At 35.5% G+C, this 15,842-nt stretch overlaps 1 protein-coding gene and 1 long non-coding RNA gene across 2 annotated transcripts; both read right to left on the bottom strand.

Annotated features, from left to right (window-relative positions):
- Positions 1-5,419: 5,419 nt before the first annotated feature.
- ppm1kb (protein phosphatase, Mg2+/Mn2+ dependent 1Kb) lies at positions 5,420-15,538 on the bottom strand. The gene is made up of 7 exons (XM_055204520.2): positions 15,379-15,538; positions 14,098-14,632; positions 13,788-13,888; positions 9,520-9,685; positions 9,293-9,437; positions 9,072-9,206; positions 5,420-6,242 (listed from the first exon to the last, which is right to left on the bottom strand). The coding sequence occupies exons 2-7, from the start codon at positions 14,535-14,537 to the stop codon at positions 6,111-6,113; spliced, it is 1,119 nt and encodes a 372-aa protein (XP_055060495.2). The 5' UTR covers positions 14,538-14,632; positions 15,379-15,538; the 3' UTR covers positions 5,420-6,110.
- On the bottom strand, positions 9,820-13,781 carry LOC141358948 (uncharacterized). The gene is made up of 2 exons (XR_012365505.1): positions 11,870-13,781; positions 9,820-10,946 (listed from the first exon to the last, which is right to left on the bottom strand). It is a non-coding gene; the product is annotated as an uncharacterized lncRNA (long non-coding RNA).
- Positions 15,539-15,842: the final 304 nt, after the last annotated feature.

Here is a 15,842-nt window from a genome sequence, read left to right as displayed (position 1 = left end):
TGTAAAAATGTATTTAGAATAAAGGAGCAGGTCTTGTATGTATATGTTAGATATCATATAATAATATTACAAATTACAAGTTTTTAAAAGGTTAATGGCTATTTACATGTATTTAGCTATTACTAAAGACGTCATAAAACTTATTCTCTACTTAATAAAAAGTAGTTTATAATAAAAGTCATAATAAAATTAAATGTAAAAAATAAAATAAACCATCACTGCAATTTAAGATGTGTTTTAGTCTTGATCAAAGGTCAATCTCATCATCTATATCTAAATATATTTGAAGAGTTTCGTTGCAAAACGAGATAACTCCGTTTTTTTAATTGTTCAGAAATCTCGTTTTTTGGTTGTGCATTCCAATTAATTTCAATGCAACTGCAGTTGGTTTGTTAAGTAGCACCATAAAACTAAATAATAACATGATAACATAATAATAAACATGTTTTGACAAAAATGTTAAAAAATGGATTTATCTCGTTTTGCAACGAAACTCTTCATTTGTAGCTCCATATTGGAGGGCATTTGAGTATTATACAGATCAAAAAATAAATAAAATCAGAATACATCTACAAGACTAAAATAACTTTAGACATCACAACTTACCTAACTGGACCCAGCTGAAATTACTTATAGATGTCCTGAGGTGTGTGATCTTTATAAGTATCAAATGAGGAAAGCCAAATCTTATATGGAGAAGAGGGAGGGATCAAGCATCAGGGTTTATGTATTATTGACACCCAATCAGTTCTGTGTATTTTATACATATAAAATACTTATCGGGCTGGTAAACATAGTATATTTAAGTTTTAACTGCTGCTTAAGACAAACTATTAACCAAATTTGAAGTGCGTTTGTTTACTACTTACTGGGATGGGTTAAATGCAGAGGTCACATTTCAAGTATGCATTGCATACTTGACAAGCATGTCACACCTTCAAATTTAAAGTGAAATTTGCTCTTAAATAAAAACAAGCAACAATATAAAGCAGTTTTATGCAAACTCTAAATAATTTTTACAAACTAGAGTCCAACAAAATTACCAGTATATAATTCAATATTACTCAGATTAATAGGACTTATATTTATTCTTTAAAATTTAAAACAATAGTTCACCCAAAAAGAAAAATTATGACATCATTTACTCACCCACATGTTGTTTTAAACCCATATGATTTTTTTTCTGATGAACATAAAAGAAGATATTTTGATAAATGATGGTGAGCACACAGTTGAATGGCTACAATTAGCTGTGCGCTTACCATCATTTATATGATGCAAAATATCTTCTTTTGTGTTCATAAGAAACAACATGAGGATGAGAAAATGACAGAATTTGACTTTTTAAGTGAACTATCCCTTTAACAACACAGTTGCGGTACCCATTAGCTTCTATAGTAGAAAAAAAATTATGTGAAAGTCAGTACCGTCAACTGTGTGGTTACCATTATTTGTGACCCTGGACCAAAAACAGTCATAAGGGTCAAGTTCGGAAATTAATATTTATACATAATCTGAAAGCTGAATAAATAAGCTTTAAAAAATAGCAACACATATTATCAATGATAAATGGGTCATTCTACAGAAATTTTCTGTCCTTAGCCTTTACAGAAATATTACACTTGAAAAACACAATTTTTATTTTAAAATTAAACAATATGTTATTTGAACAATTAAATCTTCTTGAGCCATCAATGTAGCAATATTTGATTTTTATCTATTCATTAGAATTCCAAGCAGCACAGAAGTGCTTGTCTCCACAGTCACAGAAGGGAAATGCTTTATTTTGAGATCAAAAATGTTTTCTTCCATTTAAAATACAATAATGTGTCCATAACTATCAAATATATGACGTAAATTACATTAAAAAACTAAATGCTAAATAAATATTATAAAATATATAATGAAAGTAGTGGTCCCCTGGAGCTCTTATTTTTAAATAAAAATCACACTGATGACATCACTTGACTTCCTTCTTGCACTTTCCTGGAGATCTATGAAGAGAAGTCCATGGTAAGTCCGCTGTCTCTTTTCAGTTATCAGAAATCTTCTCATTTATCTCATGATTTCATATGAAGCTTTTAGTTTAAGTCACTGTTATGACCTTCTTTATTGTTTGGGAATTGCAAAAAACTAGAATACAAATGGACTAAACTACTTAATTTAGTGGACTGACAACATGTTTTTTGATACTTTGCAGCAGTAAATTTATAAAATGCAGTTTTCATGAAAATTGTCACTGGTGTTACCTTCCTTATGGGTAACACAAGTAAAGATCAGTAACACCAGCGACTGGTGATTTGATGCGTCACTGGTGTTACTGTGTTTTTTTTTCTTTCACATTAAATAAAATCTTACAAAAGTGACATGATGATAATTTCAAATTCATTGAAATCTGCTACACTTAAGAATTAAGCTTTAAAGCTGAAAAAATTATAAATAATATTTTTTAAACACCTTTAATATTGCTAAAGAAGTAAGGAAACACCAGTGACAAAAAAATGGTGTATGGAGTCTTTAAGTACAGGCACACAAAAAATAAAAAATCATTAAACTGTAATTTAAGTGTACTCATAAAGTCAAAGAATAATCTAATAATGTGGTCTAAGTTAAATGTTAGAAAAAGAAATCAATTTTAAGACATCTTGACACACCAAAAGTGGACGTTTCTGTAGAATGACTCAAATAAATTTTTTTATATATTTACAGTTGGAAATTTACAAAATATCTTAATGTAACATGATCTTTACTCAATATCCTAATGTTTTTTGCTACCCAGTCTCACAAAGTTTCGTGATATAATCACGTATTTTTTTTAATTCTTTTTTTGTGCTATTATCACGAAATTTCGTGTTTTTCGTGATCGTATAACGAATTCCTGTTTTCGTGTGATTATCACGTATTGGTTACTCGACTGTTTTGTCCTATTTTCTTACCATTGTCGCCTCGGTCCAGGGCCAGATTTGGTGCTTGCATTAGAATGTCACTTTATATATTGATTTTTACTATTTTTTTCTGATTTATTTTTTTATATGTCGCCTGGCGTTAGGGTTAGAATTGGGTTTGGTTATGGATGTAATTTTATGTAAATCTAACCCTAAACCGAAGCGACAATGGTAAGAAAATAGGACAAAACAGTCGAGCAACCAACACGTGACAACCACACGAAAACAAGAATTCGCCACACGATCACGAAAAAAACGCGAAAATTCGTGACAACAGCACGAAAAAAGAACTCAAAAAAATACGTGAATATATAACGAAATTTCGTGAGACTGGGCTGGATTTTTGGTATAGAATTTAATAATTTTGACCCAAACAATGTATTTTTGGCTATTGCTTTAAATATACCCATGTGACTTACTTGGTTTTGTGGTCCTGGGTCACACTTATCAAAATAGCTTCAAAATAAAAAAAAAACTTGTACAGGTTTAGAACAACACAACACAATTACAGAATTTTCATTTTTGGCTGAACTACCCCTTTAAGATTATATGAGACCCTGTAATGCATTGGTTTTCAAACTTTTTTGGCATGCCCCCCTTGTGTAGGGTGCATCCCTTTGCGGGCCCTACAAAGAAATTTTTTAAAACATAAAATTGATGTATTTTATTAAATGTCATAAAAATGGGGCCCATGAAAACCATCTCACGACACTCAGTTTGAGAACCACTGCTGTATGCCAATGATAACGCAGAAATATTTTATAAAATTGCTGTTAATCACTGGCGGCTCGTGACTGCTCTTCCGAGGAGCGCAAATTCAAAATATGTGTTCAGATTGTCGTATGTTGCTTGCGTTTTCAAAATATGTTTGTTTGTTGCGTCATGTGAACCATGTGCATCACGTGTTTTATCAAAATAAGTGCCTGCTGCACATGCGTCAAAACCGTTTATGATAAAAGAGACGCTCACGTTCACGTTGCATCTACAAGCAAGACACTCCATTAACAGTAAACTCCTTCTGATTACACATGAAATTATGTGAGTATCTGGCAAACGCAAGCGTCTCTTTTATCATAAACCCTTTAGACACGTCTGCACTTATTTTGACAAAACACGTGATGCACATAGGTTCATTCGACGCGCAGAACGCATATTTTGAAATTACGAACCACACACATGACGGGCTACATACATGTTGTGACGAACTTCAGTCACCGGCCACCACTGCTGTTAATAGTGTCTGGGATGTTATAACCCAGTGGTTCCCAAACTTTATCAGCGTGCGGCCCCCCTTGTGTATGGTGCATTCCTTCGCGGCCCCCAAAAGAAAATTTGTGACAAAAAACTGTTCTAAAACTCAACATTTTAATAAAAAAACATTAAATTGTACAAAAAAGTAGTGCTTTTGGTTAGTAGCCTTATTTTTTAGATTTAATTACACAGAATTCATGATAAATTGTGTATTTCATAAAATGTCATAAAACTGGGGCCCCCCTGGCACCATCTCACGGCCCCCCTGGGGGCCCCGGCCCCCAGTTTTGAAAACCAATGTTATAACCCATTGTATTGTTAACCTGCAAATTTAAGTTTAACCAGCAGATTTGTTTCCGAACAAACTTTATTCACATGTGTCTTTTACAATCTTAGGAAATAAACTGCATATGAATGAAGCAAGGTTAGGTCCATGTGTACAACAGAAAATACCTTTCACACATTAAAGAAGATCCATGCACTGTTAACACTGTATATAATACAAACCAACAGAAAAAAGAAAGAAATAGTACACGTAGACTGTAGAGTAATATACAGAAAGAAAATCCACTTCAATGGATTTGATACTGGACCTTAAAGAGGCCATACATTGCAGAATGAAACCAGGTTAAAAGTTTAAAATGAGATGAAATGCTGAGAATGAAACATAATAATGTAAAGAGTAACATGTCAATGCAGATCTAAACCCAAATGCTGAGGTCACATCGTGTGTACGGCTCCAAAATATAAATAATCACTGGATATGAGAGATTATCACAGAAGCATTGTCTATTTAAAAGATATACGCTTTAAAGCGGAATGTCCGCAATTACAACCATCACATTAGCGAAATTAAAATCAAATACTTCTTCAGCTTCGAGACTGTACGAGAAATATTTAAATACACCATCTATACATTTGTATACATAAGGTCATCTTTCACATTATATAAATAACAAAGCAAACATCTGTATTTTTCTCTATGCATTGTGGGGGAAACTGTGCAATCCGAACAAAAAACGGTGAAGTTGATCTAGTAACGCTAAATGCTAAAAGTCACAGTTTCAAATTTTTGAGTTGCGGTTTCTTAGCAGACGTACACGCAAATCACATAAATGGGAAAGGCACCGAAAAATGGATAAGTTTGCAAAATGGTCCTCAATTTGGGTTGCAAATTTAACCTACAGATCTGGCATTAATCTGTTTGTTTTTAAGCTCAAATAAAGCATGACTGTATTTTAATAAACACAACAAACTGGAGACGTGTGCTTGCAAAAGAAACGTGCAGTACACACTTCTGTATGGGATAATGAATATGCATAGTCAACAGACAAGTACAGAGATCCATGGACCGCTGTTAATATGTGCTTATGTTGATTAATGGCAGTGATGACGATTACGAAAATAATCAAACCTTGTAAAATATCCAAGTGCTTAAAATTTCTTAGTTATGAAAACTAAACTACAATGTAGATACTATTACAGACAACAGCTGATGATTCCAGTATGAGGAATAAGGCAAACTATTTACAGTACTTAACGTATAGTACCAACATTACATTTGCATCAGCGTTATCTACCGTATTGTGTCTGTTAATCGGACCAGAACTGAGGTAACCACATAACATTTATTATTAGTAAAGCAGTTCTGGAGCAAATAACCGAGTATGTGCAAATCCGTAAAGATCGGGAGATCTTCATCGGCAACATTTTCCTACCTGTGTTTTAAACATTGTTATAATGTTTGTTCTGTTTTTCTAAGCAAAACATTCTTGTCCAAGATAATATAAATGTCATGTGTCATGGTCTTCAGGTTATTGTTCAGGGTTAAACAATCCTCAACATATGGATTAGTAGAATATTGCACATTGGACGGTTCCCTTTCGATTTCAACCTTTTGCTCATTATTTTCGTTTAGGCAAAGCGACCACTAGAGACGAAACTGCGGCTAAAGGAGAAAGTGACGTCTGAGCTCTTGTGTTTGCCCCAGGCACCGAACGGCACCACCATGATAGTGCTGTTGTCTTCGGATCCATACTGAAGAGCCTGAGGGACGAAAATATTTTTTAGAATTGCATTGAACTCATTTTAATAAAATACAATTAATATGGATTCAACAAAAAGAGACAAACACTCTTAAATCTGAAACATATTTCAACAGATTAGTTAACAAAATTTAGTAGGGGGGGCAATATAAAATTTCTGTGGCAATACGATATTCGATTACTTATGCCCGAAGTATAATTCGTTTTTTTACGTATTCGTGAACATATGCGCATGGTCGAAAGCACAGCCTTGCAAGCATAGTTTATTTGACTCTTATGTGTACACAGACGATTAACGCATGTGCAATGCATTTCCTGGGCTATATATTACATTCTTTTGTCAGGGTTTCCCGCAGAAAATTTGTTAGTTAAGGTGGTTTTGTGGCCGCGTATGCGTAATGATGAAAATTAAAATATTTTTATTTAAATCGGTCAAATAAAACTTAATTTTGAAGAAACTATGACAGAAAATGAACACATACTAGATTATTAATAAATTAAATGTTTTACCACTAACAGGAATAGCTGCGTGGTGAAACTAAAGGGTTAATAAACACAAACTGAAGCAGATATTGTAGAACGTCTGGCTAACGATGGTAGATAGCGCAAAGATTGTCAAAAACTGATTATTAATGACATTATCTTAAAGGAGTGTAACTACTGTAGCATGTAAATAATGCACATAAATAACTGAGCAAGAGCGCTCAACAATTATATAGAATCAACAGGCACATGCAAGCTAGCAGGTGGTTCAAACAACAAAAATTACCAGCTAACTTACTTTAAATTTGCAAGAACTATAGACTAATACAATAACAGGCTTAAATAAAGCCAAATCAAAAGTCCACTTACAGTTCTCACGGACACGCGTTTTTATCCGAGATGCACTTGACGGCCTTTTGTGCAGCAAATTATTTTTTTTTGATGCCCTAGTTAAGACGGTAGGGTTTCCCAGCTTAGACGGGCCACCCGAACTGCAAAGTGCTGCGGGAAACCCTGTTTGTATGAGCATGTGTGAACTATACAAAGTACGCGCTTACTATTGTATTGCGTCACACACGCCTTTGCGTATGCATAAAAAACAAACTATACTTCTAGATAGGGGTGAGCGATAAACCGATAGGTATGATGAACTGGTAGAAATTTGTTAATCAATAAGAGATTTTGGGCTATCATCTCTATCGAGGTTGCCATGGTCATAAAATCTTAACGTATGTACACGTACTTAATCACCACACTTACAAATCAAGTGATTTTAGGCCGTTGAAACTAGTGATAGACCGATATATCGGCCGGACGATATACTGGGCCAATATTTGTGAGTTTTATGTGTATCGGCATCGGCCGATACGTGGCTGCCGCGTTCTGCGATTTTTTTTTTTTGGCATTATTTACAGACAGAGTGCTGGAAGCCGCAAGCGATTGCAGGTCATGTGACTAAAAACAACCAACCGTTCCATTACAACATCGAAAGATGGTTCCATAGGCACCATTTTTTCAATAAATGTTACTTTTTTTTAATTGAGACTTGTAACATTTAGCATCATCATTGTGTCATTTTTATGTTGTAAATTCAGTGAGCAAAAGCAGTATCGGCTACAAATATCGGCTCAAGAAAATCGGCAGCCTGTATCGGTCATCGGCTAAGGCTGATGAATCAAAAATCGGCAACGGCACTGAAAAATCCATATCGTCGATCCCTAGTTGAAACAAAAACTTTCTGTGTGAGTGGAACGTGCAAGCCGGGGATCTGCTGATTCATATCTTGATATAAGATTTTGGTCATATTGCCCACCACTACTTCTAGCTTTAGAAGTTAAGGCTGCAAGGCATATGGAAATTACCGTAAAATTACAAATGTTTATATCGCAATATGCATACAGCAATGGGTCTGCAACAATTGAATGACTTTAAAACTTCAACAAAGTTGTATAATTAAAGTTTTAGGTCGATGCAGGCAGCATAGAAACATATGCTAGTCATATCATTTTTATTTTTTAAATATATTCCAATACACAAACTTAAAGAATTATCGTATCTCGAACAGCGAAGTTAACACATAATGTTTTTTTGTGCAGCCCTATTAGAATGACATCAGCCGAACTAGTGCTGGGCAAAGATTAATCGCGATTAATCGCATACAAAATAAAAGTGATTTTTTTTTTAATAATATATGTGTGTGTACTGTGTGTAATTACTATGTATATTTAACCACACACACATACATATATTAATTAAAAAAATATTATTTATATATCTTTTTTATGCCAAAAATCTCTTTTATTTTGTATGCGATTAATCGCGATTAATCAGTTTCAAATTATGTCTTGAAATCCTAGAACTGTAGAGCATACAAAATCCAAAAAGTTTTGAATTGTAAATTCAAGTTGTGCAGCCCTTTTAGAATGACATCAGCCGAACTAGTGCTGGGCAAAGATTAATCGCGATTAATCGCATACAAAATAAAAGTGTTTGCATAATATATGTGTGTGTACTGTGTGTAATTATTATGTATATTTAACTACACACACATACATATATTCATTTCAGATTTTTTTTTTTATATAACATTTTTATGCCAAAAATCACTTTTATTTTGTATGCAATTAATTGTTTGTATGCTATTTAAATTATATTGTGAAATCCTACAAGTGTAGAGCATACAAAATCCAGAAAGTTGAAATGAATTGTAAATTCAAGCTGCAAGTGCAACAAGGATTTTTTTACAGTATGGGGACAAAAACAACAGAGCTGCACGTCAGATTTGTGTTTCAAACATGAACATCGTCAATCGTATCGGGATCAGATTTGATCAGATTATCAGTCTCACCTGCTCGGATATACGCTGCGCTGCCTCTTTAGGATCGTGACACTGGTTAATGACATCACAGATCTCCTGATTGTTCATGATAAAGTTGATGCCATCAGTAGTGAGGGCCAGGAATGAGTCGTGCACGTGATGTAACTGAAACACAAGTGCACATATCAACATCAATATAAAAAGAGATATAACTTCAAATCACTAAATTCCTAAAAAAAAAAAACGCTCACTGTAACCCTCTTGGTTTCTGGTTCAGCGATGACTCCTGTACTTTTAAGGTCGAAATCGCCAATACTGCGCGTCATGGCAAGCCTTCCGTTGACGTGAGGTTGACCCAGACTGTTCCACGATACATAACCCCCACTTTTACGTATCCTAAAGAAAAAAAATAGCAAATGACGATTAAACAGCTCTCACCATGCATCGTTTTACTAAACGCAATTCTGGACAATCGCACCTCTCCTTTTCGTCCTTTCTTTCAGCTGTGTGGTCCACAGTGAGCTTAAGGGCCTTGCCTTTTCGGCACAGCATGGCACGGCTGTCACCCACGCTCCCCACCACCAGCTCGATCCCGTCTCTCAGCAGGGCCACGGTGGCCGTGGTGCCTGCACTTAACAGAGAGGCTGTAACACACCAGAGATGAAAGCAATGTGGTTACGATCCACAAAACTGTCTATGAAATCACACAATATAGTTTTGCAATAATCTATCACACACGACACCTAATACACATTAATTTACATTTATTTTGTAAGTACCCTATATTATGTTTCCTCCTGTTTTGATCCTAGTGTCCTACATACTACCGTGCATATTTATGCCTTGGGAAGCGAGTGCCTGATAAATATGAAATAGTAGCAGTGAAGGCAAGCAGGTAGCACTGCGGTTTTGACTAACTAAGACACAGAACAGCACTAACTTTACACAATAGGATAGTAAATAACACTGCGCAGGCAAAACGCTATGCTTAGCCTAGAAAAAAACAAATTTACTAATCGTATTTTAAGCATATGTCATTACTTATTTTAAAATGACATTGGTTTACCACTGTTAATAGCTTAATCAAATAGCCGTACACAGGATGCAAGCTAAACAAAAACAACAACTGGCCAATCGTATTTCTCCAGCAACCAACACAAGTGAAAAAAGAAGAGCAGAGTAAACAAGGGATAAGAAAGAACGGGAGAAAGAGAGAGAGAGAAAGTTGAGGAACCTTCCAGAAGTCCACGCAAGGACCCGCTGGAGCAATCTAGCCCTCCGGCCTCCATAAAGGTACCGCAGACCTGCAGCTCTTATAGGGGGTTAGCTGGGTCCGAGGCTGTTGTGAATATAACACGCACACACACAGGGCAAGATTGGACATGTCACGCAGAAGGCCACGCTAGCAGGCCACGCTAACCTTACTTCATCTGTCACAACAGCATTTATTATCCTTAGCAAAACACATGAAACTAACAAAAGCAATTTTCATGACAAATGATAAAAGCTTAGTGTAAAATATTTGTTAATATATACTAGGGGTGGGAATGTTTAAGGTCATCGAGATTTGTAATTATTTTTATTTGTTAGCAAAAATCTTTGGTGAGTTACCGTGACTCAGTGCTGTATTAAAATGAACAAATTAGCCAACAGAAACAAAGTAAGATGATGTAATGCTCTTGATTCAGGGGCCGTTTACACGACAACGATTTCAACCAAAAACTTTTGAAGACGAATTTCAATGTGCAAGTTGAATGTGTCGCCTTGTCATCTCTGTGCAAACTATGTTAATCTGCGATACCGGTGAAGTTATGTGCATGTGTTAATTCAGTCGTTTGTATTTTTCTCTTTGTAGACGAATGCCTATGTGTGTTTCTTTACAGGGTAACATCGCCATCTACTGGCCTGGCATTAGGGATGCAACGATTATAGATTTTGATGGTACGGTTATAGTCTGATAAATAATCACGGTTGTACGGTTATTACGGTTATTATGGAATTTAAAAAATTTTTTAACAATTGCTAAATTCTTTTGTATTTTCAGTTTGTGTATTTTTTCTGTAATTCTTGGACAAATGATAATAATAATAACCTAGCAGGCTTTGACTTAAACGGTATAGGTGCCTTTTGAAACCTGTAGGCTATTCATTTTAATGAACTTTTGAATAAATGTAATTTTATATTTGGACTGAATATATATTATAATATTATAATATATTATAAATATATTATAAAACTAAATGTATATTATTTTGATTTGTTTGAAGTATTATTAAAAATGATAAGAGCCTCTCAAAACGAATAATAACACAGGGTCATCCTGGACTGGGTTCTGCGAGTCATTTTGGACTGGCAGCATTAACGTGTTAACTCATGCTATTAATTCATAAATCATTAACGCGTTAAAATAATTCAACGTTATTAAATGCAGTCAGACCACCAGGAGCCCCGCCCGGATTTGATCCGCGAGGAGGAGGTTTTTAATGCTGCACAGACCGATTGGAGTGTGGCTCTTTCACGCACCCGTGCAGGCACGCACACACACACACACACACACACACACACACACACACACACACACACACCAGATGCACGAACAACCAAGAGACGTGTCACGCGCACATATTCTTTTGAACGCGGAGCTTTGTCATAGAGTGCGCTAACGAGCATGTCGCATGCAGCACGCGCCTCTTGGTGTTTCGTGAATCTGGTTTGTGTGTGCGTGCGTGAAACAAAAACACACGGTGTAGCGGAGGCTTTACGGTTACTTAACCGTGACATTTTAAAGCGCGGTTAATAGTGAAACCGGTTAATCGCTGCATCCCTACCTGGCATACTTAACTATTTTCCCGCCAATGACGATTTATCTTGTCAATAAAGAGAAAACGCTTCCCTGCCAATGACGAGTTTTTACTGCAATCCATATTTCCGCTATTATCCACTAGGTGCCACTCTTACCCAACTTAAAAAACACTGAAGCAGCCACTGATCCAAATACAGTAAAAACTGTGTTTATTATGATCAACAAAAGTCAAATTTTACAAATGTTGTATTTTTGAAGAAACATATTTGAGAAAGATAAAGAAAGAACAAATCAAGATAGGATGAAACTTTTTTTTTTTAAACCAGAGGGTCTGTTCTTTTTTATTTGATGTATTGTATGTTTATATATTTAAAGATGAAAAAATTCTGGAAGGCCTTAAACTTTTGTGAAAATCATAAAAAATGGTGGCGCTGACTGGCAACTTTTTAAAAAAAGTAACGAGTTAAAGTAACAATGAAACTAAAAACTTAAATTTTTTGAAATAATGTGGTGTTTTTTTTACAAATTACTTATCTGTAAGCTTTATTTCTTTTTTAAAAATGCATGTGCCCTTATAATCTTTAATCAAAAATGCAAATCTCCTCCCCTCCTCAAAACAATCTCTCATTACTTCCGGTCATGAGCTATGTTATGAAAAGATTGCTGCGGTTCGCAATTACCAACATGACCCAACTTCCAATGATCCAATCAGTTCTCAATGGACAAATTCAAGTCCTGCACTTCTTTTTTCTCATTACAGAAGCCATTTCACTCAGATACATGTCACGACAGGGAAAATAAGGCAATTGCTACTTCCGTTTCATTGTGACTTTTAATACAACGGATAAAGTCGTCTTCAGTCGCCAAAAACACAGATCTTTTTGACAGCGTTGTTATGTGTAAAATGTTTCACAAACGCAAAGGACCGAGTTTTTCATTTTCATCATTGTTGTGTAAACATGGCCTCAGTGGATTTTGTTTGCATTTCCCATTTAATAGATAAATAACTTTTATGAGGCAAAACATTTTTTGGTGGTTGTTTTCTTTAGAAAGCTTTTAACTCAAGTTTGTTCAGCCTCCTTGTCCTTGACTGATATATTTATCTAAAGGCTGCCATGTATGTTTATTTGCACAAATACCACCTTTCCTTTCAATTCATATATATATTTGATTTAAAATTTTAAGCATGTTTGCAGTGTTGCACCACATGCATGCACTTCAATTTTTGTGAATAAATCAATTCGATGAATCAGTGAAATAATTTTCTTTACCCACCCCTACTATATACATGCATGTAAGTGCTATCCTAGTTGAAATGACTGCAATATACAGACCCAAGGCAAAGTTTGTGAACCATCACAAGAAAATCATCTTTATTCTTAATTCCAAGCATTATTTTTTATAAACTTTAATATTATGTTCACAAACATTTCCTTGGCTTTGTTCTATACTAAAGTAGGGCTACATTACAACTAATCACAACTTATCGTTTGCAGAACAAACGTTTTTGTTTACATTATATATATTTGTGTACTACTGTGTATAATAATAATTATGCATATATAAATGCACGCACACGCATGTATATACATTTAAGAAATACTTACATGTGTATATATACATTTTTTATATTTATATATAATTTATATTATATATAAATATTTAATATATAAAATGTTTTTTCTTAAAATTTACATGCATGTGTGTGCATTTATATATACTATATACATAATTATTATACACAGTAAACACATGTGTATGCAAACTAAAAATTCCACTCTGCAAACGACCAGCTGCGATCAATCGGCATGCACCCTATACTAAAGCATCAAAACAATACTTATGAAGCGACTAAGACTTCCAAAATAACATTTGAGACACTTAAAAATATTATTTCATGTAGCATGCATTCTTATAAAAAACATAAATAAATCGGGACCTACCATCTGCGCTGAATTGAAGGTGTTTTGCTAATGCCGTGTCCACCTCAAGAAAAGCTTTGGTTAAAACTAACTCCAAGTTATGTTCCTTTTCTGCAATATTTCTGAAAAACAATCCCCACATTCATAAGTAACACCCTCATAAGCACCTTTTAAGACTAAATAGATTTTAAATTCCTTACAGTAAACAAACAGCTATTGTTGCATCAACACAAAGTTTTACGTGAGCTCCGGCATGGAAATATGTTTGTGGTGGTTTCTCATGATAAGACTTAATTAATAAGATTTTACTGGACTGCAAAATAATCCTTACTTAATATACTGTTCCATGTGCCTGTGGCAAAATTCGGCAGCCTCGGCCCCCCCGTGCCCGTCGAACACTGCGAAGTACATGATGTTGTTCGTCATATGAGACAGCTGGTATCGGTCTTCGTTCTCTTTCCGCTGGCCGATCAGCGAGGCGCAGCCCACCCTGGACAGGCTGACTTTGGGGATGGGTTTTCCGTACCGGATACTTGACGGAAGTAAAATGGGCTCGTCGATGCGATTGTCCCAGATTCCAAACGAATCCCAGGTAGTCGGACGGCCACTGCTGTCTGGATCAAAGCGGGAGTTGCTGGATCGGATGGACGATGGACTGTGTAGTGCCCGTATCTGGTTTTCCTGATGGCTTGCGGTCAGACCGAGGGCAGCTCTACAGCAGACTCGAGACCCACCGAGCGTGGCATATCGTACGAGAAGGGCCACTGACATGCTCAGTGGTTAGGTGGTAAACAAATACAGCAGATGAAATGCCCTTCCTTACAAACGTTAAAATGCAGACGAAATGGTCTCAGTGGAGGGGTTTTCTGAAAAGCAATGAAAAAACAACAAATTGTCCTGAGGCTTGTTATTTCCATGACGTACAGCTCCAGAAGTACACAGGTTGTCACATGAAGCACGTACCTTTGCTTATTTGTCAAAACCAAGCAGTAAACAGAGAGTTCAGTGCCCCTCCCACTATCATTCATTAACAACATTACAGACATGTGTATATAAAGCAGACCCCAAAAAACTGTTCAGGTTAAAGCTTAACAGATTTTAATAAGGGAGTCTTTGTTTGAACTCTAGTATGTTTACATGCAGCCCCGCCCACTTGAGTTCGTCAGTAACTCAGTTACATTACACACATATGTGCCCCACCCCCTATTTAATTCATACGAGATTATAGACATAATTTACATATATCCACTCGGGGAAAGATGGATTTAATCATTATCGTTCAGATAAACACCGTTAAATGCTAAAATTAACGTATGTACATATAAACATTGGGGAAGAAAAACATGACGCAATACTCAATCTTTACATAACTGCAAGCTAGCAATACCCTCAAACCGCTCGATATCAACATGTTTTGACATATTTGTTAACGTACACAACGCCTAAAACAGACATAAGTCGTATTAGAAAATATTTAGTGATATATAATTTAGATGAAAGCCAGACGAGTTGCGTCCTTCAGCGGCGCTCGCGCTGCTAGCAAACACAACAATCGCTCGCTACAGCAAAACGTAAACATTGCATTAAATATAGCTTTATATTTGTTACCTACCTTCAGTGTTTATGGTAACTATGTGGGTTATTTGTTTTGTGCTCGATCTAACAAGTAAATATATGCAGTTTTATGCCGTCATTATTTTCTCCCCTGTTGATTCGTTTGAGCGGCACTACACTAGCAACCACCTCAGAGGGAAAATACCATTGCAATGGACCAATCAGAAGCCTTCGTTCATGGGTAGGGCTCAAGGAACTGATTGGACAGATTTCTTTGATTGACATTGATTTAAACCAATGATTTTGACGAACGTCCCAGCTTGTCATTTTCTGTGCTTCAGTGTTGAAAACAAATGCAAACGGGTCGTTTAATAACATGCTTTCATACACTTTAGATATTTCTCAACCTAGTCGTTCATATAAGTATGGCGCCTGTTTGTTTTTTGTTAATATACGAAATAATTATTAGGAAATAATACATTTTTCATCATGAGATGCGTTTTAAACTGGATTTTTGTGCTT

This window comes from Misgurnus anguillicaudatus, chromosome 3 (assembly GCF_027580225.2).
Source record: "Misgurnus anguillicaudatus chromosome 3, ASM2758022v2, whole genome shotgun sequence".
In the NCBI taxonomy this organism is placed as follows: domain Eukaryota; kingdom Metazoa; phylum Chordata; class Actinopteri; order Cypriniformes; family Cobitidae; genus Misgurnus; species Misgurnus anguillicaudatus.
Note: the sequence above shows the minus strand (reverse complement) of the source record. Positions and strands in the feature narration are given on the sequence as shown.

Coding starts and splice junctions, on each gene's coding strand:
- ppm1kb (XM_055204520.2), bottom strand. CDS start 14,537: ATGTCAGTGGCCCTTCTCGTACGATATGCCACGCTCGGTGGGTCTCGA. Junction 9,207..9,292: donor CAGAAACCAAGAGGGTTACA/GTGAGCGTTTTT, acceptor CTTGTGTTTCAG/TTACATCACGTGCACGACTC. Junction 6,243..9,071: donor CGCAGCGTATATCCGAGCAG/GTGAGACTGATA, acceptor TTCGTCCCTCAG/GCTCTTCAGTATGGATCCGA.